This window comes from Ambystoma mexicanum, chromosome 3q (assembly GCF_040938575.1).
Source record: "Ambystoma mexicanum isolate Mex_15411 chromosome 3q, UKY_AmexF1_1, whole genome shotgun sequence".
Classification (NCBI taxonomy): Eukaryota; Metazoa; Chordata; class Amphibia; order Caudata; family Ambystomatidae; genus Ambystoma; species Ambystoma mexicanum.
Genome location: NC_090926.1, coordinates 1165699404 through 1165716967, shown reverse-complemented (window position 1 = coordinate 1165716967; position 17564 = coordinate 1165699404). Strand labels below are relative to the sequence as shown.

General features: G+C 45.4%; 1 protein-coding gene across 4 annotated transcripts in view; it reads right to left on the bottom strand.

The window, feature by feature from the left end:
• TGFBR3L (transforming growth factor beta receptor 3 like) overlaps positions 1 to 17564 on the bottom strand; it is a 179535-nt gene that overhangs the window by 64514 nt on the left and 97457 nt on the right. For all 4 annotated transcript variants that reach the window (XM_069603994.1, XM_069603997.1, XM_069603996.1 and 1 more), the window contains 3 exons: positions 13742 to 13903; positions 12735 to 12827; positions 3022 to 3195 (listed from right to left, as the gene is read on the bottom strand). In XM_069603994.1, coding sequence (XP_069460095.1) covers positions 3022 to 3195; positions 12735 to 12827; positions 13742 to 13903 — 429 coding nt within the window. The remainder of the gene's footprint in view (positions 1 to 3021; positions 3196 to 12734; positions 12828 to 13741; positions 13904 to 17564) is intronic.

Genomic DNA, 17564 nt, shown 5'->3' with positions numbered 1-17564 from the left:
AAACAAACATAATTCACTGACTGACTTTGCCTCTTTTGGTCACGTGGGCTGATGGCAGGTTATACTCTTCAGGAGGGGTGTGAACTAGTACACAAGTGTAGGGTCGGCTTCCTCGTGAGCCGATCCTACTGTCTCACGTGGAAACCTGTCCTTGCAGGCCTCTGGGAATGGAACGAAGCAGAGAGATTGGTGGAGGACGAGGATGCAGCTGGTGCCAGCAGGGCTCCCTTTAATCACCCCGTTACGTTAATTCTTGTAATAACTACATATACATTACTCACCCGTTGCAGCACGTCATTACAGACTGGCGACGAGCGGAAACCCATTGCAGGGACCCCCGGGTCTGCTGCCGAAGTGAAGCTACTTTGCGGCCCAGAGATCGATGGGCGTGGGAGTGTCCTCAGACCAGGGCAACTTATATACTGACTCGGTGAGTGAGCCGCGGTAATAAGAAAGTCTCCTTCTCGCTGTGCGAACAACGCTGCACATTTCACAATTTATTTGAATACGGCCCAGTGCGCTACACATTCATCAATACGGCCGGCAAAAGACTTCTTGTTGCACGAAAGTGGGAGTGTCCCCACATGCATATTTATCTCGACACAGGCTTACCCTGGAAACAAGTTAGAGGAAAGGACATACAGAACAGCAAAGCAGCTTCCACACTGATCTTCTTCTTCCCAGTACCAGTAGGAGAGTGTTTCCCTGTGAACACTATACTCTCTAGTAACAAACTCTGCAAGGTCACTTCAGAGGTTTAACCAATATACTGGATTACAGAGGCCACAGACAGAAATATTACCTACCATCATTGATAAGGCAGCAAGTACGGTATCTTTGAGGGGTGCGGGAGACATGGCTCCCCACAGTGTTCTGCCACCTCCCTTTTTGTTTCTCTAGAAGTTGAAGAACCCACTGTACCATGGAAAAGGTGGATAAAATCCTTCAAAGATTATGCTAATGTGCTTTGTGGCACAAATTACAGCGTGGAGAGGAGAACATCGCTTCTTTCACATTGCCTGGGCTCAGCAGGGCAGGAGAAAGGTGATGACACACGGGATCTCCCAGAAGAAGACAGTGGTGATCTGAATGAATACGAGAAATCTATGCGGAAAATGGGAAAGTGCTCCGAAAAGAAGTTAAGCACCATTCTGGAAGGCTATAAATGTGATAAACGCCCTCAGCAACAGGGAGAGCGTGTAGAGCAATATTACGCTGCTAAGGAAGATGGCGAGGACATGTACGTTTAGTCAGCAACTAATTGAACCGATCCTACAGTCTCTCGTGGAACCCTGTCTCTGCAGGGCTCACGAGAATGGAAGGACGCGGAGAGACGGCTGGTGCCAGCGGGGCTCCCTTTAATCACCCCATTACATTAATTCTTGTAATAAATATATATACATTACTCACCGGTGTGCAGCCCGTCTTTATAACAAGCAATCCAAACAATAGTGTTGTCATACCAAAATAAAAGAATCCCCAAACAAAGTTCTATAAAAAATAGGATCTTTGAACATTGTATATATGTTGGCATGTAGACATTTTTATGAAACGCTTGTGATTTCCATACTTGCCGGAGTACCGCTAGAGATACTGATGGAAAGGCCTGGTCATGAGTCTATGGGCAGGTGTGGCTCCTGTAGGTCCAAGAGCAGATCAGATCTAATTACACCAACCAGATCAACATCCCACACATCAACAGGGCCAAAGCCGGGGATTCGGATTCCCACACTTGGCCCCTAAGCACTGGAACTCTCTCCCCTCTGACCTCAGAGCTAAGTCATCCCTCATTGTCTTCCGGAAAAACTTGAAAACTGCCCTCTTCAACTAACCCTCCCCCCACTCCAACATCCTACTTTGCATGCACCTTCCCACATTCCCTAGCGCTAAATTATGTATTTCGTGTAATTTATTTATTTTATGTATTTATTTAAATTCTTAGTAACGTGCCAAATCGCCTGGAGCCTCATGACGCACATAAAACAAACGAGACAGTAACATGAAAATACAATTGAGACACAGAAATCTGAAAAGAGACCGTTTAGCGAGGACTAAGAAGTGTTGAAGAGATGGGTCTTAAGATTTTCTTTTAAATAGATTAGTGAGCTGCAGCTCTTTAGGTGAAGTGCAAGAGTGTTCCAAAGAGCAGGGGCAGCGACACTGAAGATGGTTTTGCCAAATTTAACTGAGCGAAAGCGCTGCTGACTAAGCATGGCTTGCTCAGTGGACCTGAGTGAACAACCAGGGACATAGCGATGAATGCACTGGGTCAGATAGATGGGTGCAGAGTCAATCAAACATTTGAATGTGAGAGTGAGTATCTTGAAGGATACCCTATGCTTGATGGGCAAGAAGTGCAGTTTTTTCCTGGCTTCAGTGATAGTAGAATGCCTGGGTAAAGCAAGCACTGCTCGGACTGAGCCATTTTGGGTTGTCTGAAGAGCGGCGATATTAAATGCAGACGTCTAGGATGTAAAATGTCCGGTGTTTAAGCATGTAACATGTTGGCTACCTTCCTGTAACAAAGCTCAGCTCATACCTCTGTAACTAAGTTTTTGACCACCTTCTGTAACAAGCGCCACAATGCCTAAGGGCTGCTGTGCGCTCAACAAATTCGAATAAATAAATAAATAAATAAGGGAGCAGTATAGGAATCCACATCTACAATTACCGCCTTCCACAGCCGGTTGTGTGCCTTGGCTTCCATTCACGAGCCTACGTGCGTCAACCTTTGTGGTGCACTTAGTAAAGTGGACGGAGGACCTACTAGAGTCAGAGCAGTAACGTAATCCTCTCCTGGGGCCGGCGAACAAGGATGTCGAACCCTGCGCTGGAGCATATCCCCACCATGTGTCCACAGGAGTGAAGGGAAGCGCGCGGCCACAGGCAGAGGGAGTTGGAGAAATACTCCAGTAGCTAGTGCTCATCCTCTGAGAGATGGGCCTGCGTCAATCCCAGGATGTGTCAATGACATGGCTCGCAAAGTGTTTGATCCCTTCCCCGCTCGATCTATTGTCTTACCTCGACGAACACACGGCTGTTGGATGCCACCATGCAGGGCCCGGGATGCTTGGAGGAGATGTGCGTGCTGTACACCTCAAGGTTGATAAGCGGGCGGCTTGTGCGAGGCCTGTCCAAAATGGCCGCCAAGTCATTGGAACGAGGCAGCAGCAGTACTGGGTACACGCAGGTGAACTGTAAAAGAAAATCAGAGATCCACTCAGTACTGTCGGCAGAGATTACTAAGCTCTTCCACCCAAAGCACCCCACGGCTGGAAGATGGGAGGAGCTGCATTCACACTAGGGGATCATAAAGCAGCATAAATGCACTAACGTATCTTTAACGACCAATGTGGCTTCACATTTTGACGGGGTGACTTTTTTAACTGTGTTTAAGGGAAATCAGCTATCAGATCTCAATTTATAGGAAACGCAAAAGACAATAGTTGCTTGAAAATATTATGTAGGCCCGAATCAGAAAAGGTCAATGTGTTCACCACCGGATGCAGCATGAGCTGGGTTAGTGTGTTGACAATGTACATAGCAGACCTACTGAGAAAAACATTGCTACAAAAGACTCCGCTGCTCTGCATTAGTGGTTGCAGTGATACTGGCATGAGTGCTCTCGCTGGCTCCCACACAGCTAGTGAGTTCCATAAGGCACCCCGCTTCAGAGAGATCAGTGACCATGTGCACACACTTGCCAGCAATACAGTGACAGGTGTGAGCATGTCGTGTGTGAAGCGGCACTGACGGGTCATGTATCCAGAGGCGGTGGCAGCTCCAGTGTTCTGGGCTACATGTTTCTTATTAAATGCATTCACACTTATTACAGAATAATTATCTGTCCATTCATCTATTTACTCCCACACTGTCTAGCTGTCTATCCTTCCCTCTCACTGTCTAGCTGTCTATCCTTCCCTCTCACTGTCTAGCTGTCTATCCCTCCCTTTCACTGTCTAGCTGTCTATCCTTCCCTCTCACTGTCTAGCTGTCTATCCTTCCCTCTCACTGTCTAGCTGTCTATCCCTCCCTTTCACTGTCTAGCTGTCTATCCTTCCCTCTCACTGTCTAGCTGTCTATCCTTCCCTCTCACTGTCTAGCTGTCTATCCTTCCCTCTCACTGTCTAGCTGTCTATCCCTCCCTTTCACTGTCTAGCTGTCTATCCTTCCCTCTCACTGTCTAGCTGTCTATCCTTCCCTCTCACTGTCTAGCTGTCTATCTACCCTCCCCTCTCACTGTCTAGCTGTCTATCCTTCCCTCTCACTGTCTAGCTGTCTATCCTTCCCTCTCACTGTCTAGCTGTCTATCCCTCCCTTTCACTGTCTAGCTGTCTTTTCATCCCTCTCACTATCTAGCTTTCTATGTATCTGTCCCTCTCACTGTCTAAAGGTCTATCTATCCTTCCCTCCCACTGTCTAGATGTCTATCTACCTATCCCACTCACTGCCTGGCTGTCTATCCTTCCCTCTCGCTGTCTATCTATCTGCCCCTCTCACTGTGTAGCTTTCTATCTATCTATCCCTCTCACTGTCTAGCTGTGTATCCTTCCCTCTCACTGTCTAGCTGTCTATCTATTTCCTCTCACTGTGTAGCTTTCTATCTATCCCCACACTGTCTAGCTGTCCATCCATCTGCCCCTCCCACTGTCTAGCTGTCTATCTATCTGCCCCTTTCACTGTGTATCTATCTATCTATCTATCTATCTATCTATCTATCTATCTATCTATCTATCTATCTATCTATATGTCTGTCTATCTATCTATCTATCCCTCTCACTGTCTAGCTGTTTAGCCTTCCCACCCACTGTCTGACTGTCTATCTATCTATTCCTCTCACTGTGTAGCTTTCTATCTATATATCCCTCTCACTGTCTAGCTGTTCATCCTTCCCTCTCACTGTCTAGCTGTCTATCTGTCCCTCTCACTGTCTAGCTGTCTATCTACCCTTCCCTCTCACTGTCTAGCTGTCTATCTGTCCCTCTCACTGTCTAGCTGTCTATCTATCATTCCCTCTCACTGTCTAGCTGTCTATCTGTCCCTCTCACTGTCTAGCTGTCTATCCTTCCCTCTCACTATCTAGCTTAATATCTATCCCACTCACTGTCTGGCTGTCTTTCTTTCCCACTCACTGTCTAGCTGTCTATCTATTTCCTCTCACTGTGTAGCTTTCTATCTATCCCCACACTGTCTAGCTGTCCATCCATCTGCCCCTCTCACTGTGTAGCTTTCTATCTATCTATCCCTCTCACTGTCTAGCTGTGTATCCTTCCCTCTCACTGTCTAGCTGTCTATCTATTTCCTCTCACTGTGTAGCTTTCTATCTATCCCCACACTGTCTAGCTGTCCATCCATCTGCCCCTCCCACTGTCTAGCTGTCTACCTATCTGCCCCTTTCACTGTGTATCTATCTATCTATCTATCTATCTATCTATCTATCTATCTATCTATCTATCTATCTATCTATCTGTCTATCTATCTATCTATCCCTCTCACTGTCTAGCTGTTTAGCCTTCCCACCCACTGTCTGACTGTCTATCTATCTATTCCTCTCACTGTGTAGCTTTCTATCTATATATCCCTCTCACTGTCTAGCTGTTCATCCTTCCCTCTCACTGTCTAGCTGTCTATCTGTCCCTCTCACTGTCTAGCTGTCTATCTACCCTTCCCTCTCACTGTCTAGCTGTCTATCTGTCCCTCTCACTGTCTAGCTGTCTATCTATCATTCCCTCTCACTGTCTAGCTGTCTATCTGTCCCTCTCACTGTCTAGCTGTCTATCTGTCCCTCTCACTGTCTAGCTGTCTATCCTTCCCTCTCACTATCTAGCTTAATATCTATCCCACTCACTGTCTGGCTGTCTTTCTTTCCCACTCACTGTCTAGCTGTCTATCTTTCCCACTTACTGTCTAGCTGTCTATCCTTCCCTCTCACTGTCTAGCTTTCTATCTACCTGCCCCACTCAATGTCTGGCTGTCTATCTCTCTCTCTCTCACTGTCTAGCTTTCTATCTGTTGTCCTAGTGTTCTAGCTTATCCATCATCTATCTATGTCTATTGTTCTATCTTCTATTTGTCTTTACATCTTTATGTTTTTCTATGTATCTATCTTTCTTTCTATCCCTCTCGTTGACTGTCTAATCTATCTCTGTCTTTTTTTCTTTCTTCTATCTGTCTTACAATCTTTCTGTTCATCTACCTATTTATCTATATCTATCTGCCTTTCTATCTACTTTTCTATATCTATCTTTCTTTCTATCTTTCTGTGTATCTATCTATCCCTCTCATTGACTATCTATTTAATCTAGCTCTCTGTCCTTTTTCTTTCTTATACCCATCTTATTGTGTTTCTGTTTGTCTACCTATTTGCCTATACCCATCTGTCTTTCTATTAATTTTTCTATAGCTTTCTGTCTACCTTTCCATCTTTACATGTATCTATCTGTCTATCCTTCTGCCTATTATCTTTCCTATTTTTGTCTTTCTAGCTAATTGTTTTTTGTCTTTCTATATATATCTTTCTATGTCTACACCTATATGTCCTTCCATCTATCTTTCTGTCTTTTGGTGTATCTATTATTGTATCTATTCCTCTCATTAACTATGTATCTAACTAATCGCACTATCATGTTTTCTTCTATCTATCTATCTATCTATCTATCTATCTATCTATCTATCTATCTATCTATCTATCTATCTATCTTACCATTTTTCTGTTTGTCTACCTACTTATCTATATCTGTGTTCCTATTATTCTATATCTAGCTGTGTGCCAACGTTTCTGCCTATCTTTCTATCGATCCTTCCATGTTTCTGTCTTTCTATCTATGTATCTAGTTGCCATAAGTCTGTCTTTTTCTCCATGTCTCTCTCTCTGTGCCTATCAATCCACTGTCTATCTATTTACCTTACTTTATGTATTTCTGTGTATCTATTTATCGATCCAACTATCTCTTCGTCAGGATCTGAAAGTTCCAGGGATTCTCAAGAGTCGATTGGAGACAATACACTGCACACCCAGCAGGAACCAACCCACAGGCAAAAACAAGATGCTACACTGTGGGAAAGGTCCTGTCAGGCGGGAGTGCTACTTGACACGGAGTGCTACTTGACACACACCCTGGTTCTCACTTCTGGACAGGAGCTGTAGTAGGTTACAAAATGGGATAAATTAATAACAGGCCTTACTTATAAGGTAAATACAACAGGAATACAGAAGCATTAATCCCCTAATCTTACCTTTAGGTAAACTTCTGTTCTCCTGTATCCTAATTCTTTAGTTTGAAAGAAGCTGAGGCAAGATCAATATCTAACTAACTAATCAAAACATCTGACACTAAGCTGCAGTATGGCTCCAAGCATATTACCATTGCAAGAACGCCTTTCCTCCAACGTTCTGAGCCTAATGTAGACTCTTCCTGATGATGGCGGGCAGGAGCGAGACCCTGTGGTTGGAGTAAAGCACCCTAACACTCGGTCACACTCCTAGCCCGTGTCCCTCATTGGCCTCCGATGCGTCTTCCTTCACACACGTTGCCATGGAGCCCCCTGGATGCTGTGATGCGTCAGGGTCGCTTGTTAGCCCACAAGAGCAGGCTAGCTGCAAGAGGATGCATGCGCTGCAGCGTCCGATCCCTGATAATGTGAGGAGTCGGGCATGTCAGCACCCGAATACTAACAGCATTCTCCTTCCAGACCCCCCACCCCACCAAGACTTGGAGGAAACCGACCAGGCTTGCTGGTAAACATGGCATGAAAAGCATGCATCAGTCTCGGGGCCATGACATTGTCCACTGCAACCCACATGCAATCCTCCACCCTGTAACCTGCAACCAGATACTGAACCCTGCGTCAGAAAATACGTGAATCAATTATTTTCTGGATCTCATATTCCTCTTGAGGACCCACCAGGGGAGGCCTTGCCCTAATCTGGCATGGATAAACAGAAGAAAACTGAACGGGTTTCAAAAGAGAGACATGGAATACAGGATAAATACGGTAATGTGAGGGTAATTGAAATTCCCCTGCCATTAGATTGATGACCCGGCTAATAGAGAAAGGACCAATGAAACAAGGTTTAAGTTTTCTGCTAAATAAAGGGAGGCTTATGTCACTGGCAGACAGCCATACCCTATCAGTAACTTGATAACCCAGAAAGGATCTGCATTTCCTGTTGGCGTATCTACGGGCCTGTTCTTGGACCTGGGACAAATGTTGTTTCGCCTTGTCCAGTCCGGCCTGGATTTGCCTCACAAAGATATGTGCTGCTGGAGAGTTCTGTGGGGAATAAACAGATAGGGAAATAGGATGGATCCAACATCATATTCTGTAAGATAACACAACAGATATTGTCCTATCGTCTGGTTCACTCTCTCGCTTTGTCCATCACTTTCTGGATGGTAAGCTGATGAAAAGTTTGGTTAGACCCCCATCTCTTTGCTTATGGCTCTCCAAAAGGCCAAAACGAATTGAGTTCCTCTATCAGTGATATAAGAGGCGGGTTTGCCATGGAGACAGATTACGTTCTGTAGGAAACATTGAGCCAGTTTCGGGGCTGAAAGTACTTCTTTGAGGGCTTTGAAGTGAGCCATCTTAGTATATGAATCCACTATTGTAAGTATCACAGTATATCCTCCTTTGTTGGGCAATCTGTGATAAAATCCATTGAACAGAACTGCCAGGGTTGGTCTGGAAGAGGTAGGGACTGTTACAATCCAAACGGTTTTCCCTGTAGGGTCTTGGATTGGGCACACACCTCGTTACCCATGAATGTAATCCACAATATCGTCCTTGAGCTTTTTCCACTAGGCATATCTTTGTACCTTTTCTGTGATTTTTTTATAGCAAAGTGTCCTGCTCCAGGAAGATCGTGGCACCAGTGTAACATGGTGTGTTGGCTTTCTCTGGTAGGTAGCCATAACGGAGGAACATGGAATAACAATCCCTGTTCTTTGGTATGGTGTGGGTCTTCCTTAAGGAAGGGAACATCTTTTTTCAACAAACGTGTTAATGGGACAAGGATTTTGGAATATCGGGGGTTGAATCTCTGATAGAAATTAGCAAAACCTAGGACTCTTTGCAAGGCTTTCATGGTTGAGGGCACATGCCATTCCAAGATGGCAGATATCTTCCAAGGATCCATTCCTATACATTCTGGCACAATACATAACCCAAGTTGGAGAGTCGTTGTTGTGGAATTCATATTTTGAAATCTTGGCATAAAGCTTGTGCTTACGTAATCTGCAAAGGATCTCTCTTACATGGTTTACATGTAGTTTATAGGAAGGGAAGAGTATAATTATGTCATCTAGATAGATGACACCAAAAACATCCAAGAGGTCACAGAATTGCTGGAAAACAGCGGGGGCATTACAGAGCCCAAAAGGCATGACAGGGTACACAAAGTGTCCAAACCTGGTTGCGAAGGCGGTCTTCCACTCGTCTCTTTCAGACATTCTAACCAGGTTATATGCTCCCTTTAAATCAAGTTTGGTATAAATACTGGTATCCTTGCCTTGGCCTAAGAGAATTGTATCAAAGGGGGGGGATAGTGGTTCTTGACTGCGATTGCATTTAGCTGCCTGTAATCAATTCAGGGTCTGAGTTCGGTTTCATCTTTTTTGGGGATAAAAAACAAAGGGGCCTCTGTGGGGCATGTGGAGTGTCGAATAAATCCTTTTTTCAGGTAATCCTCTATGTGCTGTTTTAGCTCAAGGTTTCTTTTTCAGAGAGAGTATATGTTCGACCATGTGGAATCCGGGCCTCTGGATGCAATTCTATTCAGCAGTCATACTCCCTATGGGGGGGGAATTTCTCAGCTTCCTTGGGGTCAAACACATCCAAAAGATCATGATTGTCAGTAGGTAATTGTGGGGGAATCACTAAGGCTTGTTGAGATGAAGGTGATACACTGATTATTTCAGGAAGAATCCTAAATAGAGTAATACATGGGCATTGGTCACCTTGGAAGGTGAAGGTCTGGTTTCTCTATTCAATCAAAGGGTTTTGATAACACAACCAGGGTATTTCTAGTATTACCTGAAAATAGGGTGCAGCAATGGCATCAAAGGATAGATACTCATGGTGGTGAGTAGCACATACCATCAAGAGGGTTTTTGTCTGTAGAGCAAGAGGTCCGGAGATTAAGAGCAAACCATCTACAGAGAGAATGGGTTCATTTCTATCTTTGGGTCTCAAGGGTAGCTATTGAGTATGTGCAAAGGCGATATTAATACAATTTCCAGTGGCACCACTGTCTATCAAGGCAACTATCCCTTACTATCTCCTTTGTTCTAGGAAGAAGTCCATGGAAACAAAGAAATGGTTAGCATGACTTGGAGTTAAGGGTATTCTTGTGATCTGGGAATGCAGAAGTTGTTCACCCGGCCCAAGAAACCCTATTAAGGATGGTTGGGATCATTTCCTAGGGTCTATGAGGGCAGACATGGACTGCATGGTCAGCATCACCACAATAAAAACAAAGCCTTCATCTTCTTCTTCTTTCTCGTTTGTCCCGAGAGATGTGACCCCTAGTACTCCCTACTTGCATAGGTTCAGTAGCATTGGCCGTGGGTGCTTCCTTATCTTGGAAAAACACAGGTCTACGGGCTTCCTATCTTTTTCTCTCACCCGTGTGATCATTTGTACATTGTTCTAAATGGATGACTAGGGTTATGTAAGCCGTAAGATTATCCGGAAGAGTGACAACCTGGCATAAGGCATCTTTCAACCATTCTCTGAGCCCTTTATGAAAGATCGTGAGTTGTGCATCTTCAGACCATTCCATTTGGGAAACAAGACCATTGAATTGAACGATGTACACCAACACATCTCTATTCCCTTGCCGGATCTCCAATAATTCTTGCCTGATGGATTGGACTGCATAGTGCCTATCAAAAATGGTTTGGAGGGCTTCTAGGAATAGATCATAATTGTTCAACAAGGGACTATTGGTGTTGATGAGTGGAGTCGCCCATGAGAGTGCTGTCTTCTCCAGGTTGAACAGAACTAAGGCTACCTTAGCCTGGTCAGAAATATATAGTTGGGGTTTATTCAGATAATAAATAAGGCACTCAGTCAAGAAAGGTTTGAACTCCTTTGGGTCTCCCCCGTATTTAGTAGGTATTGATAGTGATGGAATATTGGGTTCTCCCCCTCCTGGACCAGGCAGAGTAGCGGGAACAAGGATGGGTCTAGAATCATTTTGGGATGTGGTTCTGACGGAACCGGAAGAAGAAGCTGGTCCTATCCCAGACCCCCAAGGGTTACTACCTACAACAGGTTTCTTGACGAAACCTTCCACTGTCTTCTGTACGACTAACATAGACTGAAATAAAACTGCGTTTTCCAGGCGTGATGTGGCATGTTCTCCTTGTAATTTCTGCACCGTTGCCACAAGGTCTTGTATAATTGCCACCATGACTCGGGAGAATCAAGGTTCTCGCAGTCCATCAGGATCTGGAAGTTCCAGGGATTTTCAGGAGTCGATTGTAAACATTACACTGCACACACAGCAGGAACCAATCCACAGGTTAAAATAAGATGCTACACTGAGGGGAAGGTCCTGTCAGGCGGGTGTGCTACTTGACACACACCCTAGTTCTCACTTCTGCACAGGAGCTGTAGTAGGTTACAAAAGGGGATACATTAATAACAAGCCTTACTCATAAGGTAAATACAATATGTATCCAGAATCTAGAATCCTCTAATCTTCCCTTTAGGTAAACTGCTGTCCTACTTTATCCTAAGTCTTTAACATGGATGAAGCTGTGGTTGGATCAAAATCTAACTAACTAATCTAAACAACTAATTTCCTAACACTAACCTGCAAAATGGCTCCATGCATATTACCGTTGCGAGAACACAGTTCCTCTGATATTCTGAGCCTAATGTTGGCTCTGCCTGATGACGGCGAGCAGGAGTGCGACCCAGTGGTTAGTGTAAAGCACCTTACAACATGGTCACGCTCCTAGCCTGCGTCCCTCATTGGCCTATGATGTGCCTTCCTTGATGCACGTTGCCAAGGAACTCCCTGGATGCCGTGATGCGCCAGGAGGCCTTGTACACAAGAACAGGCTGGCTGGAAGAGGATGCGGGCGCTGCAACATCCGATCCCTGATCACGTGAGGAGTCGGGTGAGGCGGCGCCCGATTCCTAACACTCTCCTTGCTTCTCTTTTTTTGCTAATGGCATCTTTACCCAATATTACCTCTGCCTGTTCACTCCTCCTCCCACCTCTACTTTTCTTTCTCTACTGATCTTTCTCTAGCGGTCTTTCTACCTCTCTCTATATATACCTCTCTCTATTTACTGCAAAACTCTCTTTTTTCCTGCCTATCTCTCTCTCTGACTAACACCTTTTTCCTCTTTTGATCAACTAGAAAACACTGTCACATGTGTTCCAAATCCAAGAAAAACAGGCATTCCAACAGACAAATCCGGCACTTGTCCAGGATTCAAAGGCCACCTGTGGGACTAAAGGTGTGATTTTCCAATGCTTCAAACTGGATCCATCAGTCTAATGATTTTCTATGGAGACCAAGGGCTTCAAAATCGAAATGGGTACATCGGAGTAGACCTTGCATCAACCGACTGAGCTACCATACAAGCCAGCTCCTGTTCTTGTCACTTGGCAAACACCAGCATCAACCACTCACTCCACTTACCTATCAAGACGTTCGCTGATGCGTCACGCCGCACACAGCTTGGCTCATTGCTCTGTTGGAAGTCAGACTTACGTTGATAACTTTGGTATCCTCCTCCATGGCCTGCTGGGTATCCGTGGAACCATTGCTGTGAAGAGATGCTCCATGAGGTCTCCGGAGCAGAATCTGGCAACGGAAAGAAGTAAACAGTGTCCTTGTTATGTATTGGCCAACCAGCTGAGCAAACCTAATTCTCTCCAAATGTTTGTGAAGAAAGTGAGAAAGTGTATGATCACCATTGAAAAGGGACATAGTTGAACTTCTGCAAACTTTACGATCTCACAACCCTTTAGTAATGGCGGAGAATGGTGGCAATGCAAATACGACTGTACCAATAATGGGACTAACACTACCAATTCGTTTAGCATCCTTGTACAGTAATTCGGCTGTCATAGCTGCGTTCACTATCACAGAGAACCCACTCGGTTACGGAATCTGAATGCAGGTCTGACGCTTCCGCCTCTTACAGAGGTCATAACCTTGCAACAGGAATCCTATAGGATGGCCAACATCTCGCGCTCAGAAGCCATTTCAGGACTCACAGTACAAGTCTGGAGTTAGACCTATGCTTCTTCATTTTATAGCTGAATTACAATACTTTAGCTCCAACATGGTGATGAGGCTGCCCACTAAGTGGATTTGAGGGGTAACAGGCCAGCTTGTCGTTGGATTACATTGGCTCCCTGTTTCACAGTGAATCTCCCACAATGTATGTATTGCTCTTTGAAAGCTAAACCCAGTTGCGATGGAACCCAAAGGTAATGGTTGCACCAATGAAGTAAATGGTAGTGTAATGCACCTGCAGACAATGTATTCCAGCACTGAACTAGCGTATGGCTTAGCTCGCGTAGGGGCACTAGCGCTCGTCATCATTTAGTAGGAGTCGATGGTGCCGCCGATCCACCAAGCTTTGCTACACCTGTTTTTTGATAACTATCTTTAGAGTCCGTGGCCCCCATCTCTAAGGGATTATTTAATGCAATCATGGATTGCTTTCAAAGGACCCCTCAACTGTGTACAGGTGCCAAAGATATACTTACCGAATTCTGGTAGAGAACAATGCTGGGCGCGGCATCCTGGTCCACAAGCCTCAGTGTGCCACAGGAAGTAAGAGGGGAGTTCAACAGGAAGTGGCTACGGTTAGACTCCGCCTTGCACTGTGGATCCCGCAGGGTGGGCTTTGCTGTGGAATAGCCGTAAGTCTGAACCATAAGCGGGGAAGGTCGTCAAAGGAGTGAAGAGGGTTAGGGAGGAAGGATTGGAAAAAAGAACTTGAGAATCTATGAAACTGCACATAAACAGAGAATTCACTTCTGGTGGACTTCTTCGAACTACTACAAAGTGGGACAATACAAAACCTTCTGGGGGAGTCTTTAAGAAGATGCATTACGCTGTGCTAAACTCCACTGAATAACACATGATCCCTGGATAGGAAGGAAGCCTTCACTGCTGCTGCACATGCTGCACATGCTGCCCCTGCTCTGAGTATGATGAAATCATGAATCGGTCCACCCATGTATTACTGCTGTCTACCTCTTAGGAGGTCACCCACCACCATACTGAGTGTGAAACCTGCACTGCTGCTCCCTGTGTGCTGCACCGTTCATTGTTGGAGCTGTACTACATGTGTGAGTCAAGCTGGCAATGCAGTGTGTGTGTGTGTGTGTGTGTGTGTGTGTGTGTGTGTGTGTGTGTGTGTGTGTGTGTGTGTGTGTGTGTGTGTGTGTGTGTGTGTGTGTGTGTGTGTGTGTGTGTGTGTGTGTGTGTGTGTGTGTGTGTGTGTGTGTGTGTGTGTGTGTGTGTGTGTGTGTGTGTGTGTGTGTGTGTGTGTGTGTGTGTGTGTGTGTGTGTGTGTGTGTGTGTGTGTGTGTGTGTGTGTGTGTGTGTGTGTGTGTGTGTGTGTGTGTGTTAGGAGTTCGCACTGTACCTGTTTGTGTGTGTATACTAGGAAGATAGTGCTGCTTGTGCTTGTGATGTGCCTCTTTTGCATGTGAAAGCTTGCACTCCTGCTGCGAATGCCCAACATGTTGTGTATGTGGAGAAAGCTTGTGCTTAAAAACATCAACCAACCAGTGCAATCTAGGAGATTCATTTTTTACTTCGATGAGTGAATGATTTAAGAACACTTATAAAGTACACTGGCCAGGGTGAACCACTCTATGGTTTTGGAGCGGCTCAGTGGCACCAAGAAGCAGCCACTTCCATGCAAGCAGCATGGCGTGCGTCATTGTGTTGGCATGTTGGCTGTACCTAAGATTGGTTAGTGGTGAAACAATGGCAGAGAATGATCTATGGTTTCCATCTGCCTCTGTGGCACTTGGCAATGTGTGCCTCTGTGCTGTCCCTCAGCTAAAGAGTAGGGGGTTCTTCCTCATATTTATGACCCTTGGCCCAGTACCCTCCTTCGTTCCTTCTTTAATCCCCCTATTGAATGTTTTAAATAACCAGTAAAGGTCAACTTCATCTGCAGACCGGCTTAAAGGCATCGCTAGGGCCAGTCCTGGGGAATACTACAACTTTTCTGCTCTGTTTATGTTATCTTGTCTTATTCCACTTTGACAATTTCCTCTTGACAAAGCCTCTTTCCTGAAATGCCAGCTGTTTATCTTTGATCTGCAGAATGTGGGCATCAAGGTCTTGCCCTTTTCAATGCTGGCAAACTTAGCACCCACTTTTGTTGCTACATAAGCGGAGGGGTGGGCGGGATATCTCATGCCTCATCTCAACCACTATGTGGAATCCCAAGCACCATGCCACAAGTCTGCTCCCCAGATCCCGCTTCTTGCTCCGAAATGAACCCTACTCTTACCCTCAGTTCCTGGAGGCTTTCACCACGCCCTGCTCCCCACATGGTTCGATATGCCTCTTTCTTTACCCTTCCCACAGGGAAACTGGGTGACTCTACCCCGTAATCCTGCTTGAAGGCTGCTCGCTAACATTGACCTGCTCTCGACGTCATGCAGCCTGGTGTCACTATCCCCTCCTGGGAGCAAGGTCGCGGCACACTGCCTAATTTGTTCTTAGTGCTGCAGACCCAAGAAGCTCTTTCGCTTTTGTACACCTATCCCTGGGATACCACACCAGGCTTCACACATTTGCACGGCGCATTGCTGTCACTGAGATGCTATGGATTTATTGTTTGATTAACACATTCTTTCATCAACTTGATAAATCATGAATTTCTCTACGCCAAAAGGTTGGAAAAATGCTCCAATGATGGAAAGGGTTTGATCCGCCAACTTGCCTTAAATAAGATGCCCTCAGTGTTGACCAACCAGATTCTAAAAGATGTTTTATTGGACAGGGTAAAGAAGATTAAGGAGGACCCACCCGATCAGGGAGATTGGAAAGAGGATCAGTGTAGCATTGACAGGGCAAACACAGTAGGTGACAACCGTCATGGATCATTGCGTCAGCTGCAGCATGTGACCTAAAAATGGTGGAAGTGTGGATTGAGAGACAGACGGCCTCTGAGATACACTGGCCATTTATCCCGCCTTGAGTAACATGATAGTAGCAACCGCTGTTCTCGCTTGGCGGAAGACGTCCAGCTTAACCTAAAGAAGGAGCGCAAATTATTCTTTACTTGGTAGGAGAAAACGGACAGAACAGCTTCAATTCAAGTAATGACCAATCAGGAGGATTCTTCTTGGACTTCAAGTCAACCACTGACCAATCCAAAAGCAGCGTTGCTAGGGAATGACTAGCCCATGTAAAACCAAAAGCCATTTTTCCATTGATAATCAGCATGGTCTCTTGGGCACATTTGCATCTAGTTTCAAAAATGATGTTCTTTGGATGTGATTTTAAGCTAGTGCTCTGTCCTTCCCAGGGCTGGACTGACCTATAGGGAACTTTGGAGATTTCCCAGTAGACCTCTGAACTCTGGGCCTCTTTTGTGGGGCAACTTATTTTATTTCCAAATTTTCCCATAGGAAAAGGATTGGGCTTGCTGAAAATATGTAATATGGGGCCACTTTGAAAAATATTTCCAGGGCTTCTTTTGGTTCGCAGTCCACCCCTGGTCCTTCCACTCCCATACCTCCCTTGCTCCTGTCCTGCCACCACCTGAGCTGGATTTCGCAATGTGGTCTATCAAACCCCAAAAAATGAATAAATAAATGAATCGATTTCTTTGCTATTCTTCAACTTTCTCTTTCCCTGCTTAATGGCTCTGCCTAGTTAGAACAGCCCCACTTTATCTTTAAATAGTAACATTTTCAACATTTTACAATTATGTATCATATTACTGCGACATGTGTGTCTTCCCCTCCCTCGTAGGAAAATTCCCTGCGGGCTGATAGATTTTGCAGAATTCTATTTATTTGAAAGTATTTGTATGGAATTTTGAAGATGTGTGTTTATTGTGCATTTGATCTGTACCGGCCATTGCTCCGCCATTGTTGCCAAGGAAAGCCCTATTCGCCGCCAGCTCCAATACAAACATTTGCGGCTTGATTACTCCTAGGGACCGTCTAAAAATCTTATAATAGTAGCCTTGGCGTTTAGCCAGGGTGGCGGATTGGGAGGCGTGCTGGCGGCCAAGAAGGGAACGGGACAAGAAAGGGGGGTGGCCTAACCCGGCGCTGAGCTTCATGGCGAAATCACTGGCAGGCGCCGTCGTCCTGCGCCGGATGTATAGAGCTAAGGGGTCCCGAGCGGGTATAACGAGAGGGGACGCAAGTTGCTCTCCCTCTCTTTTCCCTGTCCGGCACATATGAGCTTCAAGGGAGTACTTTTCATGTTCATCCGTTTTTTTTTTCCGATTTCTGTGTCCTTCAGTCAGCATGCGTCCAGGTGAGGGAGGAACGCCACATTAACTGTTGAACCCATATGCAGCAGACTTACCTTAGTTGTTGTGGG